This window comes from Meleagris gallopavo, chromosome 19, assembly GCF_905368555.1.
Source record: "Meleagris gallopavo chromosome 19, MGAL_WU_HG_1.1, whole genome shotgun sequence".
Taxonomy (NCBI): Eukaryota; Metazoa; Chordata; class Aves; order Galliformes; family Phasianidae; genus Meleagris; species Meleagris gallopavo.
This window is the reverse complement of record NC_139422.1, coordinates 4,894,805-4,913,952: the sequence shown is the minus strand read 5'-3', so window position 1 is coordinate 4,913,952 and position 19,148 is coordinate 4,894,805. Positions and strand designations below refer to the sequence as shown.

The window sequence follows — 19,148 nt, the reverse complement described above, 5'->3', positions numbered from 1 at the left end:
GAACGGTAGCATTTCGGGTTCTTGTGAATTTAGGAGGCTGCTTTTGCCTCGTCAATACTTGCATTTCCTTAGGTGGGAGAAGCCTTGAGTGGAAGGAGGCCTTTGACTGCTATTTATTCTGTTTCAAATAGATGATATACTGTTTGCATGCTATAACAATAGTGTCCTGTGACACCCCGAAGTATGGGTGATTTTGTTGTAGCTGGGGTAATTGTATTTTGTTAGAAGAAGGCTTTTCAGTCTGCTTCAATTTCTCAGCCTGATGACATAGAGATTAATTATTTTCTAGTGTACATATAACAGTATTAATTGGTCTCTCCTGTTAGCCTGGAACTTCATCTGAAAGAGCCTTGACTGCTAGAGACAGGGCTGGTGGGAGCGTGCTGTGAGCATGGGCTTCTTCAGAATGGTCCGTCCTCCTTGGGGAAGGGCACTTGGTCTTTTTGCCTTAGACTCTATCAGAGCCATGGCTGGAGTGCCTTGCTGGGCCCCACGAGTGCTCATAGAAACAGAAAAGCTGTGGATAGGGAAGGAAACGATCGCTCATTCATCTGAAATTTCCTCTTTCATTTCAGGGACTTTCTGCCACGTGGCTCTGGCATCGTGACCAGGCGTCCTCTGGTCCTGCAGCTGGTGAATGCCAGCACAGGTATGCAGTGCGTGTCCGTGGTGTGCTGCTGGCTTCCCATCCTAATCCTGACAGGTCTTATTTCATCAGTGGCACTGCTCAACATCTGATGCATTAAGAATTCAAAAAGAGAACGCTTCTCAGTTACTTCGTTTGAATTAAGCAGCGTTTCGTGCATACGCTTGTCATGATTTTCCTTTGTCTGTGCAGCTGTGACTCTTATGAGTGGGTATGACCCAAAACCTAGAGGAACTTGCTTATAGTCCCCTGAAATAAGCGGGTGGGATGATTCTAGTGTACTTAAAATTAAGTATGAGAATGCTGGGATCTGAAGAGGAGTTCCTGCAGAGTTCTGTGACTGGAGCTGTGGGCTATTCACTGCTTCATTCCCTTTAAGCATGAGATCTCATTGAGGAGTTGGCAAGTGACTGTTTCAGGGTATTCTTCCTCGCTCGTCAGGTGGACCCAACCTGTTTACAACAGTCCTCTAGCCTACAATAAGGAAGCAACTTGACTTGTGAGGATTTTTCATTTGAAATAGAGGGTTCTTGAATTGGTTAACATACTCAAAGACCAAAAAAAAACCCCACCAAGCAGTTCAAAACCATGTCAGAAGGGTTTTTTGCTACTTTAAGACTCCCTTGAGTCTGTTCTCATCATGTCATGCAACTGTTATTTACTCCCACTACTTTAATACAGAATTGCTCCAAGTTCTCATGAATACAAAGGTACTTCCCAGTCCATCTGTGGAAGTTGCAGGCATGTGTTAAGCTTGCTTAATATCAAAGTCTTGGGTTATTTCTTGAATGAACATGAGTGAGGATGCAAACTCTGAGACCAGAGCTGGACTGGGAAGGTCTTGAGCTTATAGATTCTCTCAGATGTTGCTGCAATTGTGGCTGCAGTAATTTCTTTGTCAACCACATAGGAGCTAGGGAGAAAGACCCTTCATTGCCACACTTCATCCCTTCAACTGTTCTTGGGTTTCTTTTTAATCCAGGGCATTTTATTAAACTTCTAGCTGTGAGTTTTTTTCACTCGTGTGACTGTTTCTAATCTCTGCTTCTGTTTCAACAGAATATGGAGAGTTCCTGCACTGCAAAGGAAAGAAATTCACAGATTTTGAGGAGATCCGTTTGGAGATTGAGGCTGAAACGGATCGTGTTACTGGCTCCAACAAAGGGATTTCCCCAGTGCCCATCAACCTCAGAGTCTATTCTCCTCATGGTGAGTCTTAATGCAGTCTCTGAAGTCAGAGGATAGATGAGGCAGATTGCTGTCCTGTCATAATGTAAATACAGAACAAAGATGAAATGGAATGTGAATGTACTTTTTTTGATTTAAATCCCCACGTGCCTGGGCTATGGTGCATCACACTGCCAGTCTTTGCCATGTTTCTAGAAGGACTTTGCCTGCCAGTTGAAGCATCTTAGAGACAGCTGATGCCTGTGCAGAAACTTCTACCTTAAAAGACTTTATTGCATCAGTGTGGACCTTCCTGTAAAGACCTGCAGTCTCTCTCTGTTCTTTGGGGAAATGAATCGCTGACAATACGACTAATAACAGTTAGCAAATAGTTATTGCTCAACTTTAACAAAAAGGAATTGAAAAACTTTGTGCTTCTGAGTTGTCTTCGGTGCGTTATAGGCATAACAAAAGCATACACTGAAGCTATGAATGTTCCTTATAGACCAGAACATTCCAACCTTAACACTCGCTTGTGCTGTCTCCTGTTTCCTGTTTACAGTCCTGAACCTGACACTGGTGGATCTACCAGGCATGACCAAAGTCCCGGTGGGGGATCAGCCCCCTGACATAGAGTTCCAGATCCGAGATATGCTTATGCAGTTTGTCACCAAAGAGAATTGCCTCATCCTGGCAGTATCCCCAGCCAACTCTGATTTGGCCAATTCTGATGCCCTGAAGGTTGCGAAGGAGGTGGATCCTCAAGGTAAATCTCTTGTTTTAGAGATTTGTTTTTGATTCTCCAGGCTGTGATTAGCTTAGCATTTTTAGTCTCCTGCCTATTGTCTTAGGTGGTGTCTTCACCAACGTATGCCCTTCTGAGAGGTGGCTTTGAGCGTTAGTGGCTACTCTAGAAATTGAATTATTCCCCATGTCTTTATTTGAGCCCTGTTTCTGAAGAGGTTGAGGGTTTTCCTCCCTTCACTTTGGTCATCTGTGTTCTGCCTGGAGAAAAGTAGGAAAATCTTCCCTAAAATCCATCTCTGTGGTAAAACACATGAGTGTTTGAACAGGGTATAGCTGAGAACTGACCTCTGTTACCTGGTCTGCTGTTGTGACCTCTTGGCTATTATGGGAACTGTGACATTTGAACTCAAGAGCCACTGAGTAGCCAAGCTGGGCAGTTTGTAAGCTTTCTGAATAAAGCAAGATATTACACAGTTATTTACTTGATCAGGTATGTTCATACTCTACTTTTTTTTATTAAGGGCAACGCACTATTGGAGTCATCACTAAGCTGGATCTTATGGATGAAGGAACTGATGCTAGAGATGTATTAGAAAATAAATTACTTCCTCTTCGCAGAGGTACGTTTCCTCACGCTTTGTGTATGGTCTTTCTTCATTTTTCTTGTATAAGGTATCTTTGTCTCATTCCTTTTCTTCAGTGTAATTGGAACATCTGTTATGATGTGTTCTTAAGCCATCTTTGTTCTAAGCTGGAATTGAGAAGCTGAGGAATAGGCATGAGTCATGCTTAAGAAAAAGTAACTTTTAGGTATTTGTATCTTTATAGGTAGTTCTAGCAGAAGCATAACCCCATGCTCTTATCTTTGCTTTCTTCATTACAGGCAAGCTGCAAAAATGGGATACTCCCTCCCCCCAGCTCTCTTATTTGATGAGATTACTGTAGTGCATCATGTGAAATCACATTGGTCTGTGCTGTGCTATGTGCTGTACGTAGCCATAATGAAATACCTGCCCTAAGGAAGTGAAAGGAAAAGTCTTGAATGGAAATAAGGTGTTCTTTGTGACTGGGGGAACAGTAATCAGTAAGCTAATTCTCAGTTGCATAGTGGCACTCCTGTCCTGCATACCAAAGTTCCAGACCCTGAGTCACACAGAGGGAATTCCAGTTTTAAACTCTTCTGATTGGTTCCTAATGTGCTTCCCTTAAAATTTCCCATTTGCAGTGTTGTTTCCTGGATAGCTTCCTTCTCAGCCTGAGCCCCACTTGCATTTTCTACCTTGCAACCGCCTGATCTTTAATCCCATTCCTACAGGTTACATTGGTGTAGTCAACAGAAGTCAGAAGGACATTGATGGCAAGAAGGACATTCAGGCAGCTCTGGCTGCAGAGAGGAAGTTCTTTCTCTCCCACCCAGCCTACAGACACATGGCTGATCGTATGGGAACCCCCTACCTGCAGAAAGTGTTGAACCAGGTACCATCACCAGTTGAGAACTGCTGCCCACTGTGCCCTTTATTCTGGGATAGCAAACTTCTCCCAATTTCATCTTAAACCTTCTTCCTGTACAGCAATTGACCAACCACATCCGTGACACCCTGCCAGGGCTGCGGAACAAGCTGCAGAGCCAGCTTCTCTCCATTGAGAAGGAGGTGGAGGAGTATAAGAACTTTCGTCCTGATGACCCTGCTCGCAAGACCAAAGCTCTGCTTCAGTGAGTGGCCTTCACTGCGTGTCCCTCCGTGGGAAAGACTGCCTAGCTATGTCTGCTATTTTCTGCTTTTGTCTGTGTTTAGGATGGTCCAGCAGTTTGCTGTGGACTTCGAGAAACGCATTGAAGGCTCTGGAGACCAAATTGATACCTATGAGCTGTCAGGAGGAGCCAGGATTAACCGCATCTTCCATGAACGTTTTCCCTTTGAGCTGGTGAAGGTACTGTTTCTCTGTATGCTGAGATCCTCTTTCTCTCTTTTGTTGATAATTTTTCCCTTTTCCTTTGTTTTCTTGCTTCTTTTTACATGTTTCACCATCTGTTTTCCCCCTCTTTTGACTTTCAATACTTGATGTTATCACCTTACTTTTACTTCTGGTTGTTTCTGTTGTTGGAACCTCATAATACTCTTCTCTCTTAATTCCTGTCCTTGTAAGACAGCTTTGTTTCCTCCCCCCACCCCCCCCAGTTAATATTTCTTTTGCTGAACTCCTAAGGCAGTGCAAAATAACTTCCTTTTGACACAGACAATGGCGCATATTCCTGCAGATATGTACTTCAAGTTGCATATAAGTGCAAACAGCTTTGAAACTTGTATTGCCATGATCTCAGGCACCAAACTGGGCCTGAATCTGCCCTAACGCATTTGCAAGAGGCAGGAAAGAGGATGTAGATATACTTGGCCTTGCTTTTTGTCTTTCCTCTATGGAAATAGTGTAGGCACTGCTCTACAGATGTCGCAGCTGAAGAGGATCTGGACTGGCTGAAGAGGATCCAGGCAGCCTGGTCTAGTGGCTGGCAGCCCTGCCCATGGCAGGGAGGTTGAAACTGAATGATCTTTGAGGTCTTTTCAACCCAGGCCATTCTATGAATGAGGTTTCCTGGACGGCCAGATATATTAACCTGATCAGAAGTGATAGAGAAAAACTTTTGTCTGTTTGAAAACATTAAGAGCCAAAATGTTCTTCTCCCCTATCTTGTGCACTTTGCTGTTTCCTTTTTCACTTAAATTCCTTATTAGTGTAATACAAGAGCCTGCCTTGTATTAGATGATGCAATTCTGTATGTGAATTTTACATCTCTTGGAGGCGTTTGCTGGAAAACAGCTGCCAAGACCTCACATTAAGCCTCAGGAGACAAAACAGTTTGTTTTGGAAAGCAATCTAGTGCTTCAATCCTATTGCTTTATCTCTAAGTAGTTCCTTGGGAGCTGCTAGAAGGTTGGCACCTGTAAATGCAGGCCCTTAGCTATTCTTATCTGTTCATTTTTGTCCAGGATATCTGCTTTGGCAATACAAGCTTTATGGCTGAACTCTGCATCCAACATCTAGGCAACATTCACCTGTCACACGATACTGGCACGGGACCTCTTTTCTGTAAGAAGTGCTGTTATGTATGCAGGGTTTGTGCCCATTTCTGATTAAAAACTCTCTTTTGGTGCAGATGGAGTTTGATGAGAAGGAGCTGCGACGGGAGATCAGCTATGCCATCAAGAACATCCATGGTATCAGGCACGTATCACGCACTAGGCAGACCACTGGCTGCGTAGTCTTGTAAATACCTCTAGACCTTCCCAGTGGAGTTGAAGACTTCAGAGGTACGGTAGGTCAGCCACAAGGGAGAGAACTTCCTTGGACACCCCGGTCGTTTGAATCTGGGAATAGGGACGAAGTAGCTTGCTTTCAGTTTCCATGTGAAAATTGCAGAAGGTAACACGGCTTTGGTGACTAGTTTTCTCCCGCTTTGTTTCTACATAAGAAAGGATTGAGGGATGCAAACCCATACTGCTACTTCACTGAGTTTTAAATGTTGGTTTTCACATTATGCTTCCATTTTTACCAACATCTAAAACAGTTGCTGGCCTTGAGCACCACCTCCTCTGGAGATCTGAGGGAGCATTAGGGTGCCCGACCCAGCAGCCCCAGGGATTGAGTCCCAGGGGACAGTCAGCAAATACAGTTGCATTCCCCCTAGTGAAGGTTAACAGCCCGAAAGTGCAGTCCTGAGACACTGAGTCCTGCCGTTCCTGGGAAGGTGACCAGGGTCTGGTGCCTGTTGTCCAGCTGGGATCCATTTTGCCCTTACATGCTCCTCTGTGGAGGTGCCAAGCATCCCTGTTTTCTCTGGACTCCAGGACTGGTCTGAGGGGTACGATGCTCCCAGCCCTGTGTGCGGGGTTTCAGTGGTGGTGGTGCCTACTCTGAGATGCGTGTGTAACGTGACGTTCTCCTTGCCCCTTCTCCCCCCCTCCTGCCTTGTCTTGTCCCCTACCCTGGGTGTTTAGAACCGGTCTCTTCACACCTGACATGGCCTTTGAGACCATTGTGAAAAAGCAGGTGAAGAAGATTAAAGAACCTTGCCTGAAATGCGTGGACATGGTTATTTCGGAGTTAATCAATACCGTTAGACAGTGCACCAAGAAGGTAACTGGAGGCAGCATGGAGCTGGCACCTTCCACCCCTCTCTCTGGCTGCGGCACAGCATTGTGACCGGGGCAGGGATTTGCCTGCAGCAGCACTCGGTGTTTCTAACCACCTCCTCAGCATGACTAGACCTGAGCGGTACCAGCCTGGGACGATCCAGCCAACAAGCCAAACAGAAAGGGAAGCACTGTGAAACGTGGGCAGTGGGCTTGTTCCTGAAGTGCTTCAGAGCAGAGGGATACTGGAGATGTCCCCTCTGTGCCTCCAGTTCCTAGCATGACTCCTGATTCCTTCCTAAGCCATGGGTATTTCTTATGGGGCCACGTTTGACTTAAATTTAGATTGAGTTTATTTTCCAAGCTGGAAACTGGGATTTAAATTTTGTTCCCTCTGCTCTCTTAGAAGTAGGAGGGTTAATCCCAAACAAGCCCTTAGTATCAGGGCAGAGTGCTCCTGGCTGAGTGTGTGGAGCTGAACTTCAGAGGCTACAGTGGCTATGGGAAGCGTTCCTGTGGTGTTTGGCTTGGCTTTTGGTTGGCTTGGTCCATATCCTGTTCTGGAAGAGCAGCACATGGCTGAGAAGGATCAAGTTAGGAAAGTCAATCCACCTTTGGGCTCTTCAAGAGGGCTCCAGACTTTGTCATTTGGGATTCATGTTGATATTTATTGGAGCTTGGGGAAGGAGCTTGCCTTAATTCTGCTCTCTGGATGTGGAAGCTTTTGTTTCTGAAGCTGGGGTTGAAAAGCAGCAAGATAGGAAGATATGTTCCATTCCTCTCAGCCATGGCTTGCTGCTTCAGCCAGGGCTGGGTGCTGGTGAAAAGACATTTGAGTTAGGATGGGAGCATGGGCACTGGAGACTGGAATCGCCACGGGCTGTTCAAGTGCAGGTAAATGGGCATTGCAGGAGTGTCTGGAGCTACCTTGTCCCTGCAAGGGTGGGGAGAGGTGCCAAGTGGTGATAGCTGCCATCACTTGCAGAGATGCCTAGCCCTTAGGGCTCGAAGCTCCTGTAGAAGGGCTCAGGCATGCAGACACACTCTTTGCCCCCTGGGACAGCCTAGAAGAGCAAAGCAGATGCAGGGAGTTTGCTCAGGTTTCTAGTGTGCTGGAGGAGCTTTCTTTTTCTGTCCTGCTGTTCTTTCTTGGGGTGTGTGACTGTGGGGAGCACCCAGAAAATTGCCATTAGAGCCTGGTGACAGGTAAGCACAGGCCCTCAGGCTGCCAAGTATCCAGAGTTGCCTGCTAACTGGATCAGAAGGGCTCTCCTTTTTGTGCCCTCTGAAACTTCTCTTGGATTGTTCTTCATCCATCAGTTACTGTTCAAAATCTCCCACTCACTGTCTGTGTTTGCCCCCTTCCATACATTTCCCACTTTTCTTCATCATTTTTGTTCCTTCTTTACTGATGATTCCAATAATGAAGAGACTGTTCTGACAGCAGCAGGTTCCTCCACTCATCAGGTGGTGGGTACAGCAGGCTGGGAGATGGGGGGGTGGAGAAGAAGAGATCACAGGACTGTGAAGGGGGAATGGCAAAGGCTGAGGATCAGTGTTCCACTTTAGCATCGATCCCACTGCAAAGAATTTGGCTGACTGCAGTGCTGGTTACTGTGTGTGCTAGTAGTCATGGTTACAGTTTTCTGTTTCAGGAAACAATATCATCATTCAGGTGGTACGTAGGTATGTGAAGGCAGTGACTTTATTTTTTTTTTTTGTTTGTTTGTTTGTGTGGGTTTTTGTTTGTGTGAGGACCTGTGAGCCTGGCCTTCAGAGCAGTGCACACAGTGCTGGGTTAGCAGGCTGCTGGACATGTAGGAATAGCTGCTAGGTCTGAGGGTGTGAACAGAGCTCCAGAAGTACCTTGGGTTTGCTCTGAATGGGCTGCTCTGACAGCTTGAGAGGCTGCTGGGCTGTGGTGTACTCTAAACCTCTTTGCTGCTTAAAAGGCAGATTACTGTTGGTCCTATAGCATGTTGAAGAGTGTTATCAGAGTGGTGTTGCTTGGGGTTTTGTAGATGTTATCTGTAGGGATACAGAGAGGTACATAACTGATTTTAAATGGAGTGGTGTTTATAATTAGCTCTGAATGCACCCCAGGTTTGGCTAGAAGCTGCACCTTTGGAATAGCAGGATTTCATTCCTGCGTCAAAGGCACATCATCCCCCTGAAAGCACTCAGAACTTATTATGCTGTGCTAAAAAAGTAACTGAGATTGTGTCACAGAGAGCACCTGGTAGAAGCTATAAAGTGTTAAAGATGTGCTGGAGAAACATCTTTGGATGCAGTAATAGTCTCAAGTTAAGATTACGTGTTTTGTAACTGCAGTTTTTGTGGTCTTTCTGCTTTGCTATCCCTGAGGATACAGACCACTTCATACAGTGTCAAGGCATGGAATACCTCCATATAAACCTCAGCAGGCCTGTACTGGGTCTGGTGCCATAGGTTGGCTGGTGCAAGGCACGCTTTGTACAGCTGTGCATGCCCTGTAGCTTGTTTGTATTTCCTAAGCATTGGCTACATCTGGTCTTACTGAGGAGTTATCTGTTGCCAGGAAGGTGAGTAAGGCAAACGATGCTCTGTAAATGGAAAGTTTTATCTGAATCTCTGAGACATATCCATTCCATTCAGTCCTCCTGCCAGCACAAGATGCAAATGACAAACCTTTGAGTCTTAGCTTAGCTCCTGTGCAGGCCTGGAATAACATGGAAAGGATAACCATGGTGTGAAGTGGAGGGGAATGCCTGAGATGAGGGGAAACGAAGCATGGTGAGCCTGTAGGAAAGAGTCAGTGGCTCGTTGTGGGAAGCAGCTATATCTTAAAATCTGAATAAGCTTTTCTTCAGGAAGAGGTTATTTGATCCCTGGGGGTTGCCATCCGTTCATCTTGCTCTTCACAGCTCACCATTTCACCAGCCCAGTTGCTTCCACCTCCGTCCCTCTGCCACATCCATTTGCCTGTAGACTCTCCTGATACTTGGCAGTGAACAGGCCCCATAGCAATGCTCACCTGGTTCAGTAAGCTAATGGAGTGAACCAAAATCTCACTTCTCATTTTGCCTTGTTTTCTCTCTTTTCCCTTTTCCTTCCTTCTCTTTCCTTCCTCCTCTGCTCTTTCTCTGCTTCGCTCTCTTCTTCCTCGTTGCTTCCTCCCACCCTGCCCCTGCCATGCAGAACGGGTCTCTTCACGCCTGACCTCGCTTTTGAAGCCATAGTGAAAAAGCAGGTGCAGAAGTTGAAGGAGCCAAGTCTGAAATGTGTGGATATGGTAGTGAGTGAGCTCACATCCACCATCAGAAAGTGTAGCGAAAAGGTAAAGAAACAAAAAACACCAAGAAAGGTCAACGCCCACCCCCTTCCCACACACACTTGTGCCGATTCTCTGCACACACCACAGGACCAATGGCAAACCTAGGGAGAGAGAAGGGATGAAAAGATGCTCTGAAGGAGAGCAGCCATCTGCAGGCGTCAGTGCAGGTTCGAAGCAGTGGATCAGGAGCAGCGGGCATTAGCTGATGGGCTCCGTGGCTGAGACGTGGGCTGGGACCCAGTGGTTCCTCTGTACTGTGCCCTCTTCCTCTCTGTGTCTCAGTGGTGTTCAGCTCAGTGTGGAACAAGCCCTTTACTGTGCCAGTCCCTGCATACTTGGAACTCCTTACTTGTTTTTGCTGGGACCCCCTCTCTAAAAATTCTACGCAGGAGAAGGGGAACTAAGCCAGAGGGAGTAAACTTATGTCCCCCCACAGCATGAGTATCAGCAGGCCTCACCTTGCCCTACAGAGCGTGCACAAAACAACAATCAGTTCAAGCTTGAAGCACAAGCTATTCTCCACGAGATGCACAGAGTAAACAGAATACTGACCCAAGAGACTTGGTGGGGAAAAGCTTTTCCATGCATGACTCCCGTTACATCATTCTCCTGCTGGTACCTCACTCCATGGACTGTGCTCAGTTGAGGTAGTGTGGACGCTTTCCTTTTTGCACTGCAAAGCATTCGAGGTGAGGCCTTGGGGCAGTTTGAAGGGAAACTGCCATAGGTGTCAGGTGCACGTTGCGTAGGGCTGGGGCAGCAGTGGGTCTGCCTCCCAGGCCAGCTTTGTCCAGGAGGGGGCACCACGTGCCTCCTGAAAATCAGGACAGATGTGGCAATTAATTTGTGTTAAATTTATGAGCAAGGGGCCAGAAATATGTCTGGCACAGCAGTAGCGTATTCTGGGAATTGAGTTGCAAGAGCTGTTTCTCTAGTTATTTTAAGCCTTTGAAAATTGCATTTCTGTTCTTGCAGACTCGCCATCCATACAGCCTCAAATTGGGAAGGAAGGGAAGAGAACTGATATGAGCTCAGTTGGTGTGGGAACTAAGGTGATGAGGCCTGGTTGTGCTTAGGAATATGGAGCTCACCTCCACTAAGGAGACATCGTTGTGCCTGAGCTCTGCCCGCTGTATTTTGTGAAGACTGCTGCTGTTGGCGAACAGCTGTGGCCAGGCAGAGTGGCTCCATTTCAGCCTGTTCTTCTCATGGGTCTTATTTGATGGCTTTGACTTCTTTGGCACTATTATCTGACAGAAGATGTCCTCTGTAGATGCTGTAGGGAGAAGAATCATGAGAACACCACCTATTGAATCTCAGCTGTGTTACTGGGTCATACTGTTAGTGGCTTGACAGCCAGAGCTCTGTAGGTTTTAACCCATGATGCGGTGGACGACCCATGGGTGACACGTTCAGAAGTGTTGCAACCAAAATATTTCCTGCAAAAACAAACAAAAAAAAAAAGTGATGGTAGGGTGTTGTGGGAAGCTAGTGGTTGTAATAAAATTTAGCCTGAGGGGCTGGAGAAGCAAATGTTAGAGATGAGTGACTCTATGAGAAATAACTGCTTGGATTACTATATCTAGTGATAGTAATATTGGGGGGGAAAAGAAAAAAAAAAAAAACTATGAAAGGAAGGCTTTAATAATATTTAAATAGAAATGTCTATGTCTGATAAGAAGGCTTATCTTGCCTACTTCTCACTCTGAAAGAGGGTAGGAAGCCAGATCTCTGAAACTGCCATAGACCCTTCTGGTTAGCAACCAATGTCAGGTGGGTTCTGATGGCTTCAGACAAAGGCTAGTCACTGCACAGGGGCATTAACTGATTCACAGTGTTTATCTTGCATGTTATAGCCTTAGCTGCTTCACCTGGATGAGAGCATGCCCTATTAGGGGAGGCATCTGGAAAAGGCTACTTCAGGACTGATGCTAATTGTAAGGTAACACTCAGCCCACTGTGGTGTGGATTGATGCTGCCTTTCAGATGTCAAAACCAAACCTTTGAACCAAGCCCTGCAAGGCTTCATGAAAGGAAGGCAGCTTGGGCTAACACCTTTTGAATTAGCTGAGCAGTCCTGTAGCCTTGGTTTGTTGCTGTCCTGAACTATTGTGTGGTGTTGTTTGTGTGCTGTCGCTATTATTTCATTTCACCCCAGATGGTGAAAAAATCTTTGTGTGTGGTTAATAAAGCCGCATAGATGGAATAATACGAGAGTGTTAACAAAGAATGTAGGCAAGCCCATCTGTTCCTTGTGTGCGATGGAAGCACAGCTTTCCTGTCTGAAGAGAGATGTGCAGCTGATTGTCAGTAGGTTATTAGAGCTGAGGGCTGAAGCACAGGTTGCCATTAACAGGCATTCTCTGCCCGGTCTGATGCTGAGCTTCTTCCAGTTGGCTAAATGGAGAGCAGCTCCAAAATCAACAGAAAAGCTGGTACAGTACAAGCACAGCCTTAGTTTTGGGAGGATAGTATCCTAGCCAGTGTCGTTCCAAAAACAGGAACTTCTGTGCCAGACTGCACTGCAGCATCTCACAAGTGCAGGGAAGGCCTTGCAAGTCAGCATCCCTTCAGCTGAAGGTCGATTTTCAGTGTGCTGGCATTGACCTGGAATGTGCAGAGAAAGGAGCTAAGAAATATCGGGACAAAATGGTTTTCAAAGAGGGCTGTGAGCTTGTATTTGATCAGACAAGAAAATCCAGCTGAAACAGAATTGAAAACCTGCTTGAACTGTGATGTGATCCCAGGCTGACAGACTTAACCCCTCGAAGGGTCCCTGCTCTCCTGTCTTTCAGAGTCATGGCATTTCTGGGTGCTGTTCATACTGCTGATAATTCCTTGTCCCTCTATGCCCTATTGCATGTTCCTTGGTGGCTGTGATTTCTTGTGCCTGTCCGTGTCACTTTTCTTTGCCTGCCCTTGCTTCTCCTATGCATGCTTGGGGTTAGAATCTGCTGCTGCATGAGGACTAATGCTGTCAATTTATTTTTGCACATTAATGTTGCTGGATGACCTGGGTTCTGAATAAACCATAATGTGTTTTCTTTGTCTGCCTTTGGAATGGTGGGGGGTGGGGGTGGCAGGGAGAGGGTCGATGTGTTTTGTTTGACTTTTTTTTTTTTCATTTGAAGCAAAAAAGCTGAGACTTGCTTAGAGATTTTCCAACTTCCTGTTTTTCTGTTTGACATAACTTTCCTATTTATCCTTTGCCAACCCTCCTTTCCCCCAAGGAAACAGGAAGCTTTGCTTGTGTGTATCTATGAAGCAACCAGCTGCCTGAACCATAAAGACCATGGAGAACACACAGTTTGCACTTCCAAGACAAAGTGATGGTGGGGGAAGCTGACTCAGACTTTTTTTTTCCTGCCTCTGCAAAGTCATTGGTGTTCAAAACAAGCTCCGTATTTGAAAATAGGCAATCTCAAAGCTAGTTCTCAAATTCAGTTCCAAGCTACTGCAACTCTCTTGACTGCAAGGGTTGCTGAAAGGTTTTGAGGCTTCGTGGTTGGTTGTTAGAAATGTAGGTACTGGGTGAAAGCCTGGGTGCTTTAAGGGTGCTCTAAGGGTGCTCATTGTGAAGGGTTTCTCATGTATGATCTCTGGATGCTTCTCTCTAAACATAGTAAAGTGCACTCAGGAATTAATTCCCTTCTCAATAATGTAGAAAAAAAACATGTGATGGGCATCATGTGAATATAGACCTGAGCTATGGAGTCTTGCCCAACAAAGGCAGAGAGCAGCACCTGGATGCCCAAAGCAGAGCACAGCCTTCCTTGCAGTCTGCCAGGCCTTCTGTCCCTACCTGCAGATGCTGCTGGAGAAGTGCTTTCACTTAATACCCCAGCAAATGGGCATTGAAATCTGGTTCTCTCCCCAACTGGGAGATGTCCCATAGGATTTAGCTATTTGTATCAACAGGCCATTCATCTATGTATGAGCTGTTGAACATCTAGAACAATGTTTAATGAGAAAAGAATCAACAAACACTAATGTGTGTTCACATCTGATGAGAGCCAGAAATGGTGGCTTTGGTGCAGGTCTTACTTAGAAGTTGCTGTAGGAGTGAGGAGGACGATTCTTTGAGGCCCAAAGCAAGAGGGAATTGAGTTTGCCTTCAGCAGACCTTCAGAAACTTGGAAAATCTGTCTGCAAGTCCAGCTTTTCAGAACTCCCCTTTAAAAAATAAACTGATTGCAGGGTGTATGTGTGCATGTCTACGTGCAGGGGGCTGTTCCCCCCGCTGCCTTTATACCTCCCTTTCCCTTGTGCATGTGTTTTCTCTCTCCTGCAGCTCAGCCAATACCCTCATCTGCGTGAGGAGATGGAGAGGATTGTGACAACTCATATCCGTGAGAGGGAAGGCAGGACCAAAGATCAGGTGGGTGACCAGGAGTATGTAAGAGGGAAGATGACATGGGGTGGGGGACAGTCTGGGTTAGAGGGCTCTGAGCCATGGGGCAACTGGCAGCAGAGGGCTGATGAGATGAGCTGTGCACAAGGCTCTGTCTGCTCCTGGTTGCTCGCGGTATCAGTAACGAATGTCTTGCTCTGTCTGTGCCTCTGTTTGGCAGGTTATGCTTCTAATAGACATTGAGCTGGCTTACATGAATACAAACCATGAGGATTTCATTGGGTTTGCCAAGTAAGCACTATTACCCTATTGTCTCTTCTTCTCTTCATGTGTTTCCTGTGGCTCTGTCCTGTAGCTGTTCCAGTAAATGGTTTGCAGAGGTCCTGGTGCAGATGCTGTGGTCCTGAAGTATGGCTTGACTCTCAGTATTGCTTCCCTTTTCAATAACTCCACATCCCAAGTCTCTGGGGAGGAGGATTAAGGATGCTTATGAAGTAGAAGGGGGAGTTAGGGCATTAAGGCTGTGTCAAGCTGTGGAGGGTTAGTGGCCCAAATGTGATTCAGGTGGGATTGAAAAGATGAGTAGACCAAGGCTGAGTGTGCAGGTGGAGATGGATTGGGTTATTAAGGCTTGGAAGCCTGTGGTGAGGGGTGTGAACTCACTGTAACAGCTATGTGGTGGGAGCAGAACGCAGGTGATCAAGAAGAGCATGAGGAGTTTTGAATGTCTCCACTGTTGTTTGCAGTGCTCAGCAGAGGAGCAGCCAGATGAGCAAGAAGAAGGCAGCTGGCAACCAGGTAGGCCAAGTTTCCATCTCCTTCACTGCTGCAAGAAGGACATGTTTGTTACCTGGGAATTACCAGGTGGACAATTGCTGGGCTGGATGCAGCAGTGTTCTAAGTTGTGGCTTTTTTTTTTTTTATTTTATACTCTGTTTACATCTGGAGGAGAATTTTTAGGCTCAGTACAGTTGTAAGGAGCCAAATGTGTAGCAACAACAGAGGGAAAGCGTCTTAGAGGTAAATGGGTGTTTGATGATCAAGATCTAGTCTCCTACAATCAGAAGGGGTACAGTACTAAGTAAGCTCACTGCCTGCTGTCTGGTCTTGATTTTCTGATAGAAATCACTATCAATGTTGTATACCTCCCTGGGGTTTCAGCCCCTCCGCTAGCTGTGCCAGCTCTTCTGCTGAGGTCAGGGAGTACAGAACGCTTGGGGTCTTGTAGATGCGTTCACATTTGAGCCAGTTAATAATAAGGTGAACTCCCTCTTCCAGTCCAATTACTGCTAGGTCTGCTACAAGACAGACTTGTGAATCCTAGTTATCTTTCCCACCGGTGGCCGTTACTTTCTGCAAAGGTATTTCAAGAGAGTTTGTGGTCTCTCTTATGGGAACCTTCGGTGGAAATACTTCAGCCCTCTGCACTGGGAGACAGAGGGTGATGTATAGCCGTTGCTGCACTGGCTGTGTGAGAACTTGCTCACTGGGAAAAAGCACAAGGGAGGAGTGGAGTATACTTACTCTTTCAGGAGTTGTAGGGATTGCACGTGCAACTAAAAAGGAGCTAATGAAACCTAGATTTGCTGGGGAAATGACAAGGCTGTCTAGACTAGGAGGTGCTGTAGGGATACCATCAAAGAGAGTGAAACAAAAGCTTTCATTTTGTCATCTTTTAAAAAACCTTTACTCCTAATATCCATTATCTTTGAACATGTTTGATCACGTTTTCCTGCACGCATGCAGACTGTTTCAGTGCTGCTGGCAGGCAGGCTGTCAGGCTGGACTGGCCAGCATCTGCTTTGTGGGATCTCAGTGCTGCTGTACTGAGCCTGATGCTCTGCAGTGCACCTTGCTGGAGAGCAGACTGTACCAGAGCACAGCGGGCGAGCTCTGCACCAACCTGTGAAATCCTTGGGCTTTTCCTTTTGGCAGGCTTTGTTTTGGGATGGGGATTGCTTTTGTTTTTGCCTGGGATATAAGTTTTGGCACCAGGTTCCGATTTATTTTTATTTTTTGAGCCTCTCTTCTCCTGCTCCGGCTTTCCTAGTAATAATTTCTCCTCTCTTTGCTCCTCTCCTGCTCTCTGCTCTGCTGCTGTTGCTATGGTTCCCCTTTGCAGGATGAGATCCTGGTGAGTAGAAGGCCTCTCAGTAGGGTGTGCTAATGAACATCAATGTTGCATCTGGGAAGGTGAGAACAGTGTATAGGAAAATTAGATCCTCTGCTGCTGAAGGAGTGCAGCTGGCAGTAGGCCCACGTGAAGCAGCAACAAGGCATAAAGGTGCTGTGTGCTAAGGAAAATCTTGGAGCTGCTGGTACATCTGCAAGTGGGTGGAGATGAAAAGCAGCAATCCAGGGATCTGGGGTTCTGTTTCACTGCCCCCTCCTGTCCGTTGAGAGAATAGGACTGTCTCCAGTTCTAACAGTGGCAGTGAGGTGAAGATCCAGTACTCCCACATTTAACTTCAGAGATGCAGGTTGAAGGATTGTGCAGCTCTGTGGTAGCTGCTCGCACAGTGCAGCTTACTGATACGCAGTGCAGTTGCTTCTTTTTCTTTGCTGGGTCACTTTCAACAAGCAACCCATTCACTGAGGTGCACACACATTGCACGCAGATGTATCTGGGTGCTAAGGGTCCAGCAAGACACAGAAGTTAATGCCTTTAAGCTGATGCATACTTGCATTTGATTATTGGTGTGTAAGGCTCTAAAACAGCAGATGGTGAATTGGAGTTCCGTAGAGACTAACAGCCTGGCTTCTCTACAGACTAACCTATAGGAACTTGTATGGCTCTGTTAATATGATTACTCAAATACATGGGTATGCTGAAGTCCAGGGTACTAATTCCAGATGCACCATTTTGTTCTCACATACTTAATGTCTCCTTGTCACAAAACTCAGTTATATCAGAGTTGCTTGCCCATCTCTTTCTCTTGAACTGTTTCCCCCCCACCCCTGAGCTGGGTGAGGCACTCCCTACCTGCAGTGTGCCAAAAGGTGTGCTGCTCACTTGGTTTTTCTCTGGGCATGCTTTTTTCTGGGTGTGTTGCTGTGACCTGATGCTTCTGTAGGTTGTGCCCGCTCACAAGGCACTCTATGCAGTTCTTCCTGTGTCTCTTTCCTCTTGACAGAGTGTATAAGGCACAGCCAGGTTCCTTCCTGCATCCTTTTTATTCCTAGCCTCTTTGAGGCAAAGGTTTTCACTGGCCAATTGAGTGGGGGGCTCTTCTGGCAGCAGCAGAGAGCACGGTGTTCCTTGTCTTTCCATATGATTCTGTGTGTAGGGGTTCCCTCTGCTCTTTCCTCTGTCACCTAAAGCTTTTAGGACCCTTGTTAACACTTACTGCTTCCAACCTCATAGGTCATCCGAAAGGGCTGGCTCACCATCAACAACATTGGGATCATGAAGGGTGGCTCCAAGGAGTACTGGTTTGTCCTGACAGCAGAGAACCTCTCCTGGTATAAGGACGATGAGGTGAGTAGCTAGATCAACTCTGCAACTTGAAAAAGCTATGGCTCTTCTGAGTATAGCAACGGGGGCTGTGGAGCTGAGGGCAGCTCAGATTCTGGCTCCTTGTGACTTTGGGTAAAATGCACTTGATCCCTCCAGGACTCAGTTGTTGAACTTGTGAAGCAAGACTGTGTCTTACGTTCCTGCACTGAGTGTGCTAAGTAATGCATTTTCCTGAAATTCTTTTGGTCAGAACACTGCTGATCAAAATATGGTGATGTGTGGAATATCATTGATATGGTCCTGTGCTATCGATTTTCTTGAAGATCTTGAATATTAAGAATTCTAGTGCTATGCTATTGGTGTCTTTCTACTTCAGCAGGAAATAATTCTGTCAGTAGACAGAATTGTCCATGGTGAATATATAATTGTCAAGTGTTTCTTCTTGTGCAAATCAAAGATAATTGTTGTCTTCTCTGATTATTATTTTGGTAGAGGAAAACTAGCTGGATAGTTTTGGTAAGGATGTGATCACAAGGGTTAGCCCCACTCTGTATGCCGGGAGATGAGAAGTGCCCTTTTGCTGCAGTTATGCATTGAGGTGTTCAGGGCTCCTGATCCCAAAAACTGCTCTGTCCTTTGCTGTGTTTTTTTTTGTTTTTTTTGTCACTCAGGTGTTTTGAGGCATGTGGTGATGTGCCTGGGAGCTGTAGTTGGGCTCGTGTTCTTATCTAGTTTATATAAGTGGGTTTGTTTCATTCTCAGCAGGTGAAAATGATGACAAATATAGTGATGAATCAGCCTCTAAATATCACCTTCTGCATGGAGACTGCAATAGCACTGCTGTGCGTGAGCAGGCAGCGATTTCATACTTGAAGAATCAGGCATTTAAATGTTTCTGCTAAATCAGTGCATCTCTGCTTTAAGACCCCTGACCTTTGTATTCAGAGTTGCTAGGGGAGGCTTCACTTTCCTCCAGGTTACATACGCTGATCGAGTGGTTATAAACATCAAGTAGTTTAATCAAAGCCAGCTGCTACATCTGCATTGTGGAGATGACCAGAACTCCTTGTTCTTCCCCTGCGGAGTGGGAGGGAGGACTGTAGCATAAACTGTTAATGGATTCCAGTTGCTTGGGATTGGGGGTTGGACCTTCCCCCTTCTTGGGGGTGTGCAGCCTTGGGGGTCAGTAGCAACTGGAGGTCTGCAGTGTTTCCCTTCCCCATGGTAAGATGTAGGGCTGCCTAATTAAGGCAATTCCCTGCCAGCCTGGGTCTCTTATAAACATAGGAGAGCCAGTGCTGACGAGGTCTGAGCAGCTCCTGAGAAAGGAGCCTTTG

At 46.2% G+C, this 19,148-nt stretch overlaps 1 protein-coding gene across 8 annotated transcripts in view; it reads left to right on the top strand.

Moving 5' to 3' along the window:
* Nucleotides 1-19,148, top strand: part of DNM1 (dynamin 1) — a 59,723-nt gene that overhangs the window by 19,196 nt on the left and 21,379 nt on the right. For all 8 annotated transcript variants that reach the window (XR_014887245.1, XR_014887244.1, XR_014887247.1 and 5 more), the window contains exons 2-14: nucleotides 576-649; nucleotides 1,706-1,855; nucleotides 2,376-2,579; nucleotides 3,082-3,180; nucleotides 3,876-4,036; nucleotides 4,132-4,274; nucleotides 4,357-4,492; nucleotides 5,715-5,782; nucleotides 6,556-6,694; nucleotides 14,295-14,381; nucleotides 14,575-14,645; nucleotides 15,101-15,152; nucleotides 17,719-17,832. Coding sequence is in view for 5 of the 8 variants with exons in the window: in XM_085239204.1 (XP_085095330.1) it covers nucleotides 576-649; nucleotides 1,706-1,855; nucleotides 2,376-2,579; nucleotides 3,082-3,180; nucleotides 3,876-4,036; nucleotides 4,132-4,274; nucleotides 4,357-4,492; nucleotides 5,715-5,782; nucleotides 6,556-6,694; nucleotides 14,295-14,381; nucleotides 14,575-14,645; nucleotides 15,101-15,152; nucleotides 17,719-17,832 (1,498 nt within the window). In the remaining 3 variants the exon portion in view is untranslated. The remainder of the gene's footprint in view (nucleotides 1-575; nucleotides 650-1,705; nucleotides 1,856-2,375; nucleotides 2,580-3,081; nucleotides 3,181-3,875; nucleotides 4,037-4,131; nucleotides 4,275-4,356; nucleotides 4,493-5,714; nucleotides 5,783-6,555; nucleotides 6,695-14,294; nucleotides 14,382-14,574; nucleotides 14,646-15,100; nucleotides 15,153-17,718; nucleotides 17,833-19,148) is intronic.